The 16,651-nt window shown below is 30.6% G+C and overlaps 1 protein-coding gene across 48 annotated transcripts in view; it reads left to right on the top strand.

Moving 5' to 3' along the window:
• LOC139503822 (polypyrimidine tract-binding protein 1-like) overlaps positions 1 to 16,651 on the top strand; it is an 88,224-nt gene that overhangs the window by 42,260 nt on the left and 29,313 nt on the right. For 21 of the 48 annotated variants that reach the window (XM_071293924.1, XM_071293977.1, XM_071293857.1 and 18 more), the window contains one exon: positions 14,200 to 14,301. In XM_071293924.1, coding sequence (XP_071150025.1) covers positions 14,200 to 14,301 — 102 coding nt within the window. Of the gene's footprint in view, positions 1 to 1,515; positions 2,066 to 3,054; positions 3,095 to 12,273; positions 12,504 to 12,707; positions 13,088 to 13,769; positions 13,856 to 14,199; positions 14,302 to 14,388; positions 14,437 to 16,651 lie in introns of those variants that run through there. The other 27 variants (XM_071293829.1, XM_071293767.1, XM_071293823.1 and 24 more) reach the window with 18 other exon arrangements.

Raw genomic sequence — 16,651 nt, 5'->3', positions numbered from 1 at the left:
ATTATTTCCCTCAAGTTTACTTTAGGAGCTCATCTGTGCATGGACAATATGTTGAAAATTTCATCAGTTTAATTTAAGAGCTTTTGATAAAAAAAAAAATCTGTTTACTTTATAAGCTTGATTGCTCTGGGACAGTATTGGGAGAAATTGCTTCTGTTTACTAAATGAGGTCCATTGTCCTTGGACAAAATTCTGATACATGATTCAGTTGACATCATGAGCTCAATATTGGGGATCTTTAGTTGACTTCATGAGCTCAATATTGGGGATTGTTAGTTGACTTTGTGAGCTCTGTTGCTCATTGACAAGATTAAAACGAATTTTCTCCATTTATTTTATGAGCTCCTCTGCCATGTCTGCTTATAGACAAGATTAAGATAAATTTCGATAGTTAACTTTATGAGTTCCTTTGCTCAAAGATAATATATCCAGATAGATTGTTATTTTATTGGTGCTTGTTTTTGTTGGAATATCCCCTATCCCCTTGGCAGATAAATGATGGAGTTGACTCCATGAGCTCAATATTTGGGATCTTTAGTTTACGTTATGAGCTCTATTGCTCATTGACAAGATTGAGATAAATTTTCTCCATTTATTTTATGAGCTCCTCTGCCATGTCTGTTTATTGACAAGATTAAATAAATTTCGATAGTTTACTTTATGAGTTCCTTTGCTCAAAGATAATATATCCAGATAGATTGTTATTTTATTGGTGCAATAATTGACTGAATATGTATCAAATGTTTGGTATTTAAACCAAAATCTTGGACCTTAATATATTGAATTGAATTTTTACTTTTACACTGAAATGCTTGTTTTTGTTGGAATATTCCCTATCCCCCTTGGCAGAATAAATCAACAAGATCAAAAATGTGCAATTTTCCCGTGAATTTAAAAATAGAAGGATTAGAAATTAAAATAAGGAAGCAAAAATAAAATGTTGTTTTAGTTATAAAAAAGTTGTAATTATTTTACACTAAATTACAATGGCTACAATTATAAAAGTTCATTGACAAAACCTTTCTTGTGATATCAATGACATATAAGATAGAGTATTTATTTGTTTATAAAGAAGTTTCACACTTACAATCTGAAGTCACAATTGCCATTAATTGGTTTATTTTAAGTGTTTATACAGTTGTGTTCCTGAAGAATAATTCCATAGCTAATGACTTAATTACATCTGAAGCTCCAACAAATGTCTAAATTGAGTCATTTATTTTCTACTTTACCATTAAAAGTGTTAGTAGTTCTATGTGACTGTGAAAAAATGTCATTAAAGATGGATAGTATTGTGTCAAAGAATCTGACTCTAATCAGAGGATTGATTACTAAGATAGTGACAGTATTTCCAATACACAATAAGTTAGAAGTTTGATAAAAATCTGAGCACTCTGGGGCAAAGTAAAAATTTACCTGTCAATGCAGGTACTATTGATTGAGAAAAGTTTGTCTCTATTGTTTGATAAAAGTACTGACTATTTTATTTCCTTTCTAGATAACTGTTTATTGAACACCTTAAATCATTGGGTTTATTATACTGTTGTAAAATTGGAAGGTGAATATAAAAATTGCATGAAATTATTGTAGTTTGATTTTGTGAGGAAATGAGGGATTTATTAAGTGGTCACATGATCATTTGATTGTGTTTGTCATGCTATGAGTTCTATATGTCAATATTTGTTCAAATTGAAAGCTTTTAATGTGTAGCTGAGGTATGCAGTTGTTGATTGGCTAATGGGAGTATAGACAATAAATAGAACAGCCTATGGGCTATTAGACTTGTGACATACAACTTGTAGAAGAGTTTAGAGTCAGTTTAAAACTGTGAAGACAGGGACAAGCCAAGCTTGACCGTGCTAAATATGATTTAAATTGTCACACTATGTACCTTTGTTACTACAACTATCCCGGATCATTAACGCCAGCAGCAGTAGCACAGCCACCCCAAACGCTAGCTCCACCTAGCCTTAGTGAGCCTCTTCTTGTGCCAGTTTCGCAGTCGTTACCTCAGTCGCTACCTCAGCATCAGTCACCATATTTACCCATCACTATCTGTAGAAAGGTACGTACCAGGTGTTTTACTTTTACTATCATTTCTTTAACGAGGAAACTGAAAGTAGGAGAAACTTTGATATGCTGTGATTTTTGTTTGTTTTGGAAAATAGATAAATGTTATTGAATTTTGCATAATTTATCATTTTTTATCATTTTGATTAAGTTTTATTGATATATTTTCAACAGCTAAATTACAATAATGAAATTCATGTAATAGTTATTAAAAATGCAATTGTATTTTAAAAGCTTGTACCTTCTTATGGTTTCTTTATGTTTAAGAGGGGGAGGGGGGCATTATTTTTTTGTAAATGTAAATTGACAGGGATTTTTTTTCATGACCTGTGACTAAATTAGGAGACATTAAATCAGTCATTGATACGTATCCTGTTGAAATAACATTCATAAATTATACAAAATGAATCTTTAACTTTAATAGGGATAGTTTAAATTGAAACTAAACAAACACGTTTTTACTACAAAATTGTAAGTGTAAACCTTCCGCTTATGGAGTAACCAAAGTATGTTGTTTTACACACGTACATGTATTATTTAACTTTTCATATTTAACTGTGTAAGAAATGTGATATACTCAATGAAACAGGTTCAATATTAAATAAAAATTGTCATCTCATTGTGTGTACAACAGGATTTAGAGACTTGCTTTATATCCGTTACACAAAAGCTTCAACATTTGGTTATATTTTAGTGAAGAGAATATTTATTAAAGTACTTTCGTAGTTCATAAACATTTAAGGTGTTACAAATTTGTAATATTGGTGTTTTTTTCAAATTACAATAGAAACTTGATTTATTTTGGGGGTTTTAGTAATAAAAAAAAAGTGTCACAGAAAAATGCTTAAGGATATAATTTGTTATTTTAATTGAAATAAAGTTGCAGGTCATATCCACATGCTTATTTAATGTGATTGCGCAATCACAATTGTAAAAACATGTGCATTTTGTTTATATCTGACAAAAATCTTGTATTATTTGTAGCTTGCATGTTTAAGACTGGCCAAAGGGGAATAAGATCAAGGTGATAATTCTTTATTCTTCAGGGCAATATTTGTTTGTATTGCCCCATTAGCTTTTTCACAGTTTTTATAATGAAATATTTGTCAACTCTTTCAGTTGTATAACTACTCTTTAATTAGCCAGTTATGTCAACTTTTATATTAATTTCCATGGTGACAGATAGACAGTCTTTGTTCAAAATCTTAATATAAGGTCAAAATATTTACTTTTTCTGAGGCTGTTTTTAGATTAACCAACTCCATAATAACCAATTTTCTTTTTATTTGTATTGGAATTAGTGGTCCTGAATTGGGACCTCGTTCTTTGAGTGGTCACTGTAAAAATAAAACACCTAATCCCTTTTAGTGTCACAATGAAATTGTTTTTACTGGGGATTAAGATTATTTTCCATAAATTGATTGTTTTTCCAGTTTCATTTTAAAACTTAATTACTAATTTAACTGGAGTACATTTATTTGACACATAAAAGACTGCCTCTATTGATATTTTTAAGTATATAATTTTCTCTGTGTGCAGACACTTTTGAACAAGAGAAGTGTTTACATTTCTAACAATACACTGAAATAAGTTTGTCATGTTTCATAAAGGTATCAATAAAAATAGGAAATTTTCATAAATGTCCATAACTGTTGTTAAAAATAAAAAAAATCTTAGTGTATAATAAAAAAAGTTGTTAGATTAATCTGATCAAAGATAAGCCCAATAATCCAGTCAGGATGTAATTTTAAAAATTTATCTGTGACAATGATCAAGTGTCAGATTTTACTTAGTAACTTTACAATGTATTATATCTTAACAATATTCAAGGTTCAACTCCCATTTCCTTTTCTTTTCACTAAGGAAATTATAAGGATTATATCTCAAGGTATTTTTTACATATAAATAGGCCTCCTCAAAATAATTACATTAGCCTTCATTATGAAATAGTCACAGGGTGGGTCGTACATATCTGACTTGTATGATGAGAAATATCATTAGCTCTAAGTTCATGACTTATAAGGGTGTGAAAACAACACTAGATCTATTACGGAAATGTCTACAGATAAAACTGTCCTTCGCCATTTTACCTATATTTCTATTTGGAAGCATGTTCTGTTCTTTCATTGCTTATTTTATTTCTGCACATGTAATAGACAACTACATTAGACGTAACACAAATCTTAATTGAACTTAGGTCATTGAATAATATCATAAATGGTCATTTTGAATCTGTGTAAATTGCAGATAAAAGTCTTTATCATGAAAATTGAAAATAATCGAACAGGTTGAGATAAGAAGTGTCTTGTGGAAGGTTCGTGGGAGATTTATAACATCAATAATTTACTAAGTAAACTTGTAATATCCCTGGTTATAAATCCAGCATACCCTGATTGTTAAGAAGAACCAATAGAGAATCATATGTTATAGATATCAGACATAAGATCACCTGTCGTCTGCTGTTGGGTCCTGTCATTGGAAAATCTCTGATGTTTCATTTGAAAAATAAATGACTAATCCAGGATTAAGATTCTTTGAAAAAAAAATGATTGTCCTGAAATGTTATTGTTAAAGTAGAATCGATGTTTAGGAAGAATTACTCATTAATGGTAACGGAATTCATTTCCAGCAAAAATTCTAAGTTGAAATCATTCCATCTTTCACTCAGAAGTTTCTAACATCTTAAAAGGTACACCAGAATGCGCTGTACACCAAGACAACTGACAAAATCACCTTTAACTGTCAAACTTTGGTGGTAACTTGATCAAAGATGAACAGCATGTCGTTACCAGTTTTCTTGGCGCTCAGCAGAAAATCCTGTTATTATGACCTCTAATACGACCTTTGTTTTTCTTCTGGCATCTGAATGTTTATAGTATAGTCTATTGAAGATGGTTGTCTGTATTCCAGAATACTACATAAGATAACATATTATAAACAATGAAAAGAAACTTGTAAACAAATCACTTGGAAACTCTTTGTTGTGTTATGGATTAGAAAAACTATTCTCAATAATGTCTATTTACAGATATACCCTGTTAAGTCTACTATATAACTGTAGAAGGGGGAATTACCTTTTACCCTGTCCTTAACATTACCCCCCTTTTGATTGAATGTAAATCATTGATCCCTTTGTCAATTTAGCTTTCTAGACCTTCAATGTACAATGTTACCCATCAGTTTAGCATGTATCAGTGTATTTCTAAGTATCAAAACTCTCTTTACATGTAAATGATTAAAATTTAGATGTCCTTATGCCTCCTTTGCATTTAAATAGTTGATTATTATTCCCTTACCGTCGAGGTCGAAGGCGACTTTAGGTTTGTTTTACTCCAGTCTTTGTACTTAGTGTTTCATCTACATTTTATTCGTTGTTCATAAGAAAACCGAACAGAAACTGTTAAAGTTTTAAAAGATTTCCCTTCTTTGTACACTGGTGTTATTTGGTTCATACTCTTCATTCTGAGTAATAATTCTTCTGTCATCTAAGTCAAAAAGTCAGCGATAGCTGTTGGCTTTACTCAGGGATCAATGCTATAACTTTTGATTCAAAAACTTATCACATTTTCATCTCTCAGTATCTATATTTGACAAGAATTATTGTTAAAAAGTTCTTCATTTAGTTTTTGTTACGGGGAAAAACATGGCTGCTACATGTAAATCATGATTGTGATTGTTCAATATTGTCTACCAAAGATCAGACCTTTAAATATGAACCCCTGCCAGATCTGACCGAGACATTTTCTCAGCTTTATTGGCAAAGGCATTTGAATATTATTCTACAGATTATTAACTGTATGTATTTAAGCTGTCATGAGAAAATTTGATAACTTCTCTGTCAGGAACTGTAAGGGTTTTTCTTGTCAAGTTTGAACAACTAGGATCAAAAGTTTGTCTCTGTCTATATTAGGACTATAAAGAAATATCAAATCTGACTTTACACAGTCCCAATAAATTAGTGCCTAATAAAAATGTCAGGGACTCGCTGTTATAAAACTGGTATATGGAGGTACATTTAAGATATGGGACCAAAATTTTACCGATGACCAAACATTTAATTTCAATGGGACCCAAACTTTAGAGATGATCACACATTTATTTTGAATGGGAGAACAGTTTCACATGTTTGAAGAACTTCTATAAGCTTACATTCTTTATATTGTAGTATGTAATAGGGTTGAAAAAGGCTTTGAGAGAAAAGTTTATTTATTTAACAAGAAAATTGTGATGAAATGAAAGTTAAAGATGTACATAATATAAACAGAACAGATATATCTGTTAAAATGAAAGATGTATGTTTCATACATCATGGAAGGTGGTCAACCTGCACTATCATCAAATCTTAAAAGCTAAAAACTTCATCAATTGATAAATATGAGCTTGAATTGGAGCAACACTTTTATCATATTTTTCTGTTTTTGGTAAATGAAACTTTGCAAGAGTTATGACATCATTTTTAAATGACAAAGACTTCTGTCCATGAGGTAATGGTCAAATTGAACCCCCTGGTCCATATCAGGACAACATTTTTATTAGGGGATAATGGTCACATTGATCTCTATCATATAACTATGTATACTCTGAATTAGACATAAGGAATGAGAACAAGTATAAAACGTATAAGATGTGTACTGTAGATAATATGTCTCCCATCAGATACAATAGGATATGACCTTGTTATGACCTTGCCATATTCCGTGTACCACTTGACAGGGTTTACAGATAAGCACACTTCCTCCCGGAATAAGTCTGTTTTCCTGCTTTACCAGATAAACAGGAAAAGCCTTGTCATTGTTCTTTATGACACATTGTTTCCCACCATTGCGATCTTCCTTTTCTGTAATTACGCATCATACTAATTTACATACACAATAAGAGAGCAGGATAACCCTACTTAACTTACAATAACATCAAATACAGATTAATTACAAATTATTTGTTTCCCTGGCAAAATATATTTGCAAACAATGTAATATTCCTAGAATTGAAAAAAAAACCTACTCTAAAAACTTTTCACATGGGAAGTAAATTTCAAAGTTCACTTAGTGTCAATACTTCTGAAAATATTTGAATATGAAATTTTGCAGTCTTGATGGTCATCCTTACCTGATGCAACAAGCTGTAAAATATCCCAAATCTTGTTATATTGCTATACAATACATTTAGAGGTTAGCTCATTGATATTGATTTGATAACCCCTCAAACTAAGACTAACTATTGTTATGGTCATCAGGTTTAAGGTGCAGTTTTAGCTGAAATTCAAATTTTAGAAATTTAAAGTAGAGAAATATGGCAATCCAAGAGGGTGGGTTTCCCTCTTGTGTCAGGCCCATGAAGTACAGAAGCCTTCAATTTCCCAAAACAGTGTAAACCAGCAAGATATACCTTAGACACACTTTAGAAAAATATACTAACAGATATAGTTCCAAGTGAAGCCAAATACTGAGAAAGTTCAAATCTTTTGGTTCAAATGGACTTCTTAACTGTCAAGTCCAGAATACTTTATTCTAGACCTAAGCACTTTTAAATTTCATGTTTTCTCTAGGAACTGCTGTATACATGCTACATTAAACAGCAATTATTATCATTTCTTGTTCATAGAGTCTAAATCTAAAAAATAGAAATTCTTGCACCATATGGCCAACTTTGGGGCTGTATCCAGTCAACTTAACCCACCCCTCTATCCATCAACATTGCTCCAAGATCACCTCTATTAGCTTAATTGTCATCAATGTTCATCAGCAGCAAGGTGTTTCTAGTCCGTATATAATTGGTTTGCAATTAAAGGTAAACTAGAAATAATTTTTTTTCTGACAATTCAGCTTGTTTCATTTAGTAGAATTACTATGAAAGTAAAAAGGGGTAAACTTTTCACCTCTGCCTATGCCGTTTCCAAAATAAACTGCTGTGTGACAGAATCTCAAAATCTCTGAATGTTTTTAGTCATCCCTTATCCTCTGCATTTTATTGGTGCTTAAAAATCTATTTTGTAATCAGGTTTGACATAGCATGTTTTTAAAATTGGAAATTTCAGTCTTTAAAATCTGATTTAGAGCAACACCAGGCTTACAAAGGATTTTTTTGGTCTTCACAAAAAATATAAAGCATGCAGTGAAGGCCACATTTTGTGCTGGTCTTCATTGGTCCAAAAGTTAGATAAAGTCACAGATGATCAGCTTAAAAAAAGGTAGAACCATATAAATAATGTATCAAGTGTTTAATTGTTCACTTTAGAATCACAGAAATTAAATGATGTTCTATAACACATGACCTGTGGTGGGTTATTATATAAATGATGTTCTGTAACACATGACCTGTGGTGGGTTATTATAGAGTTGACAAGTAAATATGATAGAAAGTGATACTTATAAACTGTTACATGCTGTGTTTTCATTAACTGAAACCTTATAATGGTCACACTTTTCTATGTTGCAATGAAAACTTAAATGAAAATGATTCTCTATACCATAATACAAATATAAAGAAATCAATTTGTAATAAACACCTTTCTACTGGTCTATTGCTATCAAGTTTGACATGGGACAATCCAAACCCAATGTAGCTAAGTAACAATATAAACTTAATTCTAATAAGAGAGCAAGTTAATTTTTTTTGGAGATTAATGAACAAGCTAGCCCACTCAACAAGTGAGAGAGTGGGACAGTTTAAAATTTTATATATTTCAATCAAGAGGCTCCAAAGAGCAGTACAATTACAGATTAAATTAAAGTGTACAAATAATTGTGGTGATCTTTTTTTTCATACAAAGTTTTATGAATTTGTAGTTATCAGTGAAGTGTTGTAAAAGGTCAAGCTTTCACTTTCGCCAACTGGGCTAACAGGAGACTGGACTGTTCTAAATATCAGTCTAGTGTTGCAACAGCTCAAGCTTTCACGCTGGTCTATTGGGCTTCAACTTGAAATTTTAATGCCAATATGTAAACGGTCATACCTTCAAGTATCATCTGGATACTGAAATAGGACTTTAATTGGAGATAATATTTACTCACTAGGGGTACTCTACTATGGCTGATTTATAAAATATGGACACCATCAATAAAGTGACAGTGCCAATGTGTACTCTACACTCTTACTTTGTTTGATAGGTAATGTATACCTTTGAGTGGTGTACAGCTAGATCTTTACAAAAATAACCTGAGTTTTGGATTTAAAAATCTTTTAATTTGTCTGACCTTGCCAAAATAGTCATTCAGTTAAAAAATGTCATAATTGACATGTATAAAAAGAAACAAGACAATTTGATATTTTGAATAGAATAATTGCTATTCACCCGGCAGACTGTATTTGTTGGGATAGCTCCCATGGTTTTAATTAGAAATTACAACATGATTTCTCTAGGGCATGATCACACTTATTGACATTTTAGACTTTTTACAAAATCCATTTAATAATGTACCATTATTCAAATATATGGATTGGGTCTGTATTGTTTCCTAACTTTCTGTTATGCAATACGATATGGTATTACTTATATATTATTATTGAGCAAATTGTCCACAGACTTTATATATCTGTAATAGAAAAAATGGTTTTGGTTACAAAATTTTTCATTTACTTATGTTGACTTATATTCAGAATTCAAGGGTTATTTCCCTTACATAACAAATTGCATTTTATCTTTTGTAGAATGTTTATCACTGAATTTTATCAGCATTTTACTGATAGAAAAGTGTAGGAGGATTTTGAGTTATTTATTTATTATTTTTGGCACATTTTATATACTGCTGTTTTAGATTTTTATCATAACATTATAAATGATGGCTTCCCCCCTTAAGTTCTAGATTTTGAACTATTCAGCCCCACCCTTTTTCAACAATGCAAGACATTGATTTATTTGTCGGTTATCAGTGACTAGATCATATGTAATATAATAAACATAATTTTTAATATGGGATATTGTCATGTCATAAATACCTGGATCAAGATAAAAACAAACATTGATAGAAAAGTTTCGTGTCTGATATTAACAGTCTTTACTCATATCATCTTCAAAAAGTATTAATTCCACACGTTCTATAACATTGATAAAATAATGAAGTAAATATGAATATGGGAAAGCCGTGTGTTAGTTCAAACATTGACAATACTTAAACAAATGGCTGTTGTCATAGTGAAATGGTTTAGATTTTAAATGTTAAATATTGATTTTGAATTTTTATCCGTTTTATGTCTGTAATGATCAATCATTTAAATGGTTATAATTATCTCCCAAAAAGACAAGTACTTGCTGGTAAATGTTAGTATATACTGGTTTTTACACATCACCAACTTTACCCCAATTTATGCAATTTATTAAAAAGTCATATATACCTGAATAGCAATAAAATTGTTGTTTTTATAATAAAAGTTGTAGCGTATCTAATTGGTTTGTCTATGATAAATGCTTTCATCATTTCTAAAGTTTTTTTTTTACCTGTACAGGTGATATATTGTTCATTAGACTCTAAAAGAAAAGTTAGAAATATCAAAGTATTTATCTGAAAGAAATATGAATACCTATTAATTAAAAGAGTTTATAAACTAGGTCCTTGTCAGAAAAAAAGGAATTTCCATGAACCTTCACAATTATATTTTTTCCCGCAATTTTGTGCAGCTATGCTAGTTTGACTATTATTTTCTGTGATTGCCAAGTTTGAAGTTTCATATTTGTAGTATTAATATTATAAAAGAGAAATACTTAAAAACTTTAATTCTAGATATGATTGTTTTAGTTCCCTTTGCAAAAAAAACTTGGATGGAGAGTTGTCTCCTTGGCACTCATACTACATCTTCTTATATCTATGGAAAAGGTAAAAAAAAAAAATGTGCAGCAAAAAAGTGCATAACAATAAGTGTTTCAGACAAAAAAACAAAATTAAGAATGATATTGCACTTTTAAAAATAAATGCAAATTACCGGTAGTGTCATAGTACTAAATAGTAAAGCACCTGCCATAGACATAATATGTCTATAATACGGGCTCATATTAATGTTCTCCTGGGGCTGTTATATTATCTTTCACCTGTTACTGAAGTCCAGATGGTGTCTGTGGACCACAAACAATTGTTCAGCTAGTTGATGTAGCTAAATAGGATGACAAAGACAATGTACCATAAATAGTCAGTTTTAAATTTTAACTACTGGAAGGGGAGATAAATCTGTCAACCTTGTCCCTTGTCAAATCTACACTATATTTTCTGTTATATTTTCCCCAAGACAAATCTGCACTTCTCTATTTTCTATTATATTTAAATGAGGATCAAATTAACCCTGAGGAAAAAAAAACGTAATGCTCATTAGATTAAAAGAAAAACATGTCAGAACTTTTGTTAAAAAAATATTGCATTAAATTTTTGATGAAACTGGAAATTTCCCATTTCTCACCAATGTCTATCATGTTCCTAGCATTACATATATATTCCTAGTAAGACCACTATTTTGTTATTAGATAAACAATAGCATGCTTACTGTTATATTGCTCTATGCACTTGCTTACACACAATATTGTGCTTTTCATGTCTTTCATCTCAACCATTTATTTAAAAATAGAAATATTTTAAGATTTCATTTGGTATAAGGTCAAAATAAATGCTTACATATTTGAAATAGGAATTTTAAAATAAATTATTGTGCAAAAATCAGCATGTGTGCTAAAATTTGCATAAAACCAGAAAAAAATAACTATCAACTTAAAGAACGGTGACAAAAATATTTAAAATTTATTTATTATTTCTCTTTAATCTTTGTGATAGCAGTGCTGAAAAAATAATTTCTGTACAATAATATCATTTTACATCAATTAAACCCCCCCCCCTAAAAATGCAAAATGAAAAGAATTGGCGTAAATCAGAAACAAATGTATTTTCCCCCCATGTAGGATTTGAACTTCTAATTACACAAACTGCATTAGGATGGTATGACTAAGTTATTTGAGTATTTCTGAAATAAACAAACTACAGATGTGAAATGTATGAGCTCTTGTAAAAGACTTGCTGACATAGCTGTAGATTAATATTCCACAGATAATAACGTGCCAAAAAACTCTCCAAGGGATCAATTATACCTGTGTTTTCCATCCAGGTGAGGAAAACATTGCTTTATCAATTGATACTATGATCTGTTAATTAGGAAGACCAATATCACAATACATTCAGCTTCCAGGGCGGGAAATCAATCATGAGGGGGTGGCTAATGTAACGTGTTATAATGTCATTGGTAACACACAATACATAGACCGTAGTATTTAATATTAGCTTTCTGTTTTCTTCAATGTGTTGAATGCATGAATGATTTGCTATTGAGTAAAGTATATATACTATCAGATCCTCGGGATATGTTGTAAAGGGTTGATCAGCTATCAAGACAATTAGGATACCTCTCTCTCAGCATCTTTTTCTTTATTTCTGGGATCTATTCCATTCTTTTATTTCTCTGTGAGTATTATTTAATAATTGTTAAGTGTATGTAATTAATGTCATTTGTTTGTCTTGAGTGACATGGTCATGTATTGTAACATTCCTTGTATTAATTATCAGATTAACATACTATACACAAGTCTGGTGACAAAATAAGAATATATATAGATCAACAGGTTATACAAAATTATAAAAAAAATAAATGGTAATTGATTTTTATAGCAAATGTAAAACATATTGACTGAAAATTGGTGAAGTTCATTTGAAATGTGCATCTAATATGCATAAGTATATTGACCAAGAAAAAGGAATGGCAGCATCCATATTATTTATCCAAAGAAATATGCTAAAATTCTATCTATGAAAGTGCTGATGTGATATCAGATAATTTTCCATAAATATCATGTAATGAAGTAATATATCTGTTACCATGCCAACACAGAAACTGTGAAAATGACACACATTATTCTGCTTAGGAATGTTGTATGATCGAGATAATTGATTATATACAAGTGGGGTGGATGCAGGCTAATATGTTAGAACTTCAATCGTTTGGATGAGGAGGAATCTTTAGTTTTAATGATGGGATGTGCTAACTGAGAGTAAGCTTTCATTCCATATTTTATATCCGATTTATAATCTGTTAATATGTTAGCTAATGTCTTTGTCCTATTAAATCTTAATGCCCAAGTATTAGATGTATGCACTGAAAATTCATAGTAGAATTGGCAGGGTTTTATTTCATTTACATGAATGGCAAATATTCAATACACTTTTTCACACCTCTAATAAATAGACCCATTTGATCATAAAAGCATGACCGTTAAATGTAGAAATTGAATGTTCAAAATTTGATATCTTACAAAGTGGAAAGTTATTAGGTTTATTAAAGAACATGGTCAACTTTAATATTATTAACATTTTTTGAAATTTATTGAATTTATTATACATGACATTTGAAATTACTCGCTGTTTATAGACATTATCAAGTTGATAGTCAGTAAATGTTCGATCACAAATGTCCTATTACTCATGGCTATACATATTGTAATGTAATTTGTTGCACTGTGTGATGCGTAAAGGCCCCGATTTTCAATAAAACATGAATTTTTAATGCCGCTTACAATATCCTAGTGTCATGTTATCTATTTTAATATAGGATATTATATCTGACTTTTTACAAGAGCCTCTAATTATGCAAATTACCATTGGTAGTTAAGTAAATTAGATTTCATCTAGCTGATTAAAGCATATTTTACTGGCTGCCTATATATAAAGCAGAATAAATAATTGCTCTATTGCTATCCAATTGATGAACTATATAGGGTCTTCAAATTTTTCTGGATTTATTTCAAAACCTTTAAACACTGGTAAAAATCTGTTCAGTTTATTGCAGTAGAGAAGTGATTATGGAATCCTTGGAATTTGATGTATTATTTAATGATGTTTTTGGCACTTGTTGCAACTTTTAGCTACAGGTCATTTTGATTCAGTCTATAAACCTTCTGACCAATGATACAAGGGAGACATGTGTTACTAGGAATATGAATCATAAAGTACCACGATCACTTTCATAATTTGATTTTTTTGTATCATAACACCATATTGCAGTGAAGTTTTATCATTCAATTTATCAGTTGTTGAAATGCTTGATGATTATATCTGTTTGTAATAGCCATTGGAGTGTGACTGTAATATTTCTATCTTCTTTCAGAGACCTTCTGACGATCTGATGTCTAATTCTCCTGTAGTGACCAACGGCACTGGACTTAGTCCACAACATATGTCTAATGCTGGCGATAATGAGGCAAAAAAGGTAATGTACAATTTTATAAAATAATAACACATATACAATGTATAAAAGTTTGATTTAAACAGCATGCACTTAAAAAAAATGTGGTAGGAAGACTTCCAACATATGTGTAATGCTGGCGACAATGAGGCAAAAAAGGTAATGTGCAATTTTAAATGATTAAGCACATATACAATGTAGAAAAGTTTGATTTAAATAGCATGCACTTAAAAAAATGTTGTGGTAGGAAGACGAATCCAACATGTGCCAATTCAAACTGTTCTTACAGTAATCACTCAAGGTGCAAATTGCTTTTCTCAGTTTATTTTGTAGAATTGTTCAGTATATTTTTAATCATATTTAACTGTTATGTAATGAGAATGAGCTGGTAAATAGACTGGCTTACTGGGATCAAAATATGCAAATTTTATTTTACTTTTTTATGAGAAAGCCAATGGACATTTATTTAAAACATTTCTTCTGAGCCTGTTTATGTATTATAACTAATACTGCTGGTTAAGGTTAAAAAAAGAATTAACAAAGAATATGTTTGGTCAACTTGTATGAAATTTTGATAATCAACAAAACAAATATTGTGTTTATGACTGTGTACCTCTTTTGATCTTGGTCCTGGGAAATTCTTTATAAATTGTTAAGACCTTAATTTTCGTTTTAAAAAGTTCAAAAGACCTTATTTTAATCAGCTTTAAAAGTATTAAAAGTTAAAGCTTAATTGTTAATTGGATTTTAAAGTTTGGTATCAGTAAGAAGTTTACTTAGTTACTCTATAGACACTAAAAACCTCATTTAAGTTTGCAAGTTGTTAAAAATAATTTGCATTTAAATTTAATTGAAGGTGATATACATTGCTTACTAGTTACAGCCCGTAACAGAGAAGTGATCGAATTGATGTTTCTTTACCGTCAAAATTAGCCACGTTATCGACAAACTTAATTGAGTAGTGACCGAACTATTGGTACTTTAACGTTAAAGAGATTGACAATGCTGACAAACTTTCATGTGTCGATAATCAAATTTAATACCGAAAATATTGAAAATAAGTCAGACCAGAAAAGAAAAAGATTCATGGAAAGACGTCTTGATAGTATTATTTCCTTTACAATTTTACCCAAAACTATAAGAAATATACTGATAAACAATTAAAAAGGTCACGGTTTGATAGGAATATAGTCCTTTATTTTTTTCGGACTATAATGTGCACCGTATGTGTGATGGATTTGAATTCAATCAATAACTTTGAAATGTTTTCTCATATGTATACACAAAAGGGAGGACTGGTATTTGTACTTCTGTTAGAATATGTCTTCGTCCGTTTCACATGTCAAACTTTTTTCTAGTAATAGACGGGAAAATTTTGTTGATATTTTTTTTTCATATTTACTTAATATTAAATAGTTAAAAATTATTACTGGAAGCAAATTCAGGATTTCTGTCTTGTGTATGATTATATAATTTTTCACATGCCTGAACTCATTGACGATAATGTAAGGTGCTCTATTAGAAAAAAAGGATTTCTAGTTCGGGTGTAAAAAAGAAATTTCGCCTTTTCTTGAGCCTGTTTTGTACATTCAGTTTAACATGTTAAACAGATATGATCCAAAGGAAATTTTCACATGGAACATTCGGTCAATAGAAAATGAAAAGATATGCGATAATTTACAGAGAGACCACACTCCATCCATGAGGAAAACGGAGGGAATTTAAAAATCTAGAGGTATCCACAAGACTTTAAACAAGGATCGAATCTCACTCCTTCTGAAAAGCTCTAAATCGCCCCAATGTGTACCTACGTTTGGTCATCAAGAGATTCTGGTTTCTCTTTGTGTGTGTCAGAAACGTTCAATTCGGATTTGAATTCAATTTACCGAAAGATTTCTGTACATTAAATCTTAGGACGGTCAGAACATTTTAAGGACGCCACAGATCGAAGTACAATTTTAAGTAGTACATAGATGTGCAATAATTCAGCTTCCTGTTCATGTTCGTGAAAATCTAAATTTTGAATGTTGATTTAAAAAAAAAAAAACACCATTGTTTACAATAAAAAATCTCAAAATGTCCGTTAGCAAAGAAAAAGTTTGACCCTGAAAAATTACATATCTAAGAAATAGAGTCGTTTAATTGATTATAAGAAAGTTTCAGTATATCATGTCAAATTTCTTTAATTTTAGAGTTTTCCTTTAGTTACAAATGTAGCCTCATGTCCGATGGTGAAATAAAAATGAATGTCTCAGAAAGTGGTGAATTAGTTTCCATAAATGACAGATTAATCGGGCCAAGCTTAGTAACTTACAGTAAACTGACTACTGTAACATTGACGCACTCGTCGAACTGTTTAAAAAATATGTGTTTA

This window comes from Mytilus edulis, chromosome 1 (genome assembly GCF_963676685.1).
Source record: "Mytilus edulis chromosome 1, xbMytEdul2.2, whole genome shotgun sequence".
Lineage (NCBI taxonomy): Eukaryota > Metazoa > Mollusca > Bivalvia > Mytilida > Mytilidae > Mytilus > Mytilus edulis.
Note: the sequence above shows the minus strand (reverse complement) of the source record. Positions and strands in the feature narration are given on the sequence as shown.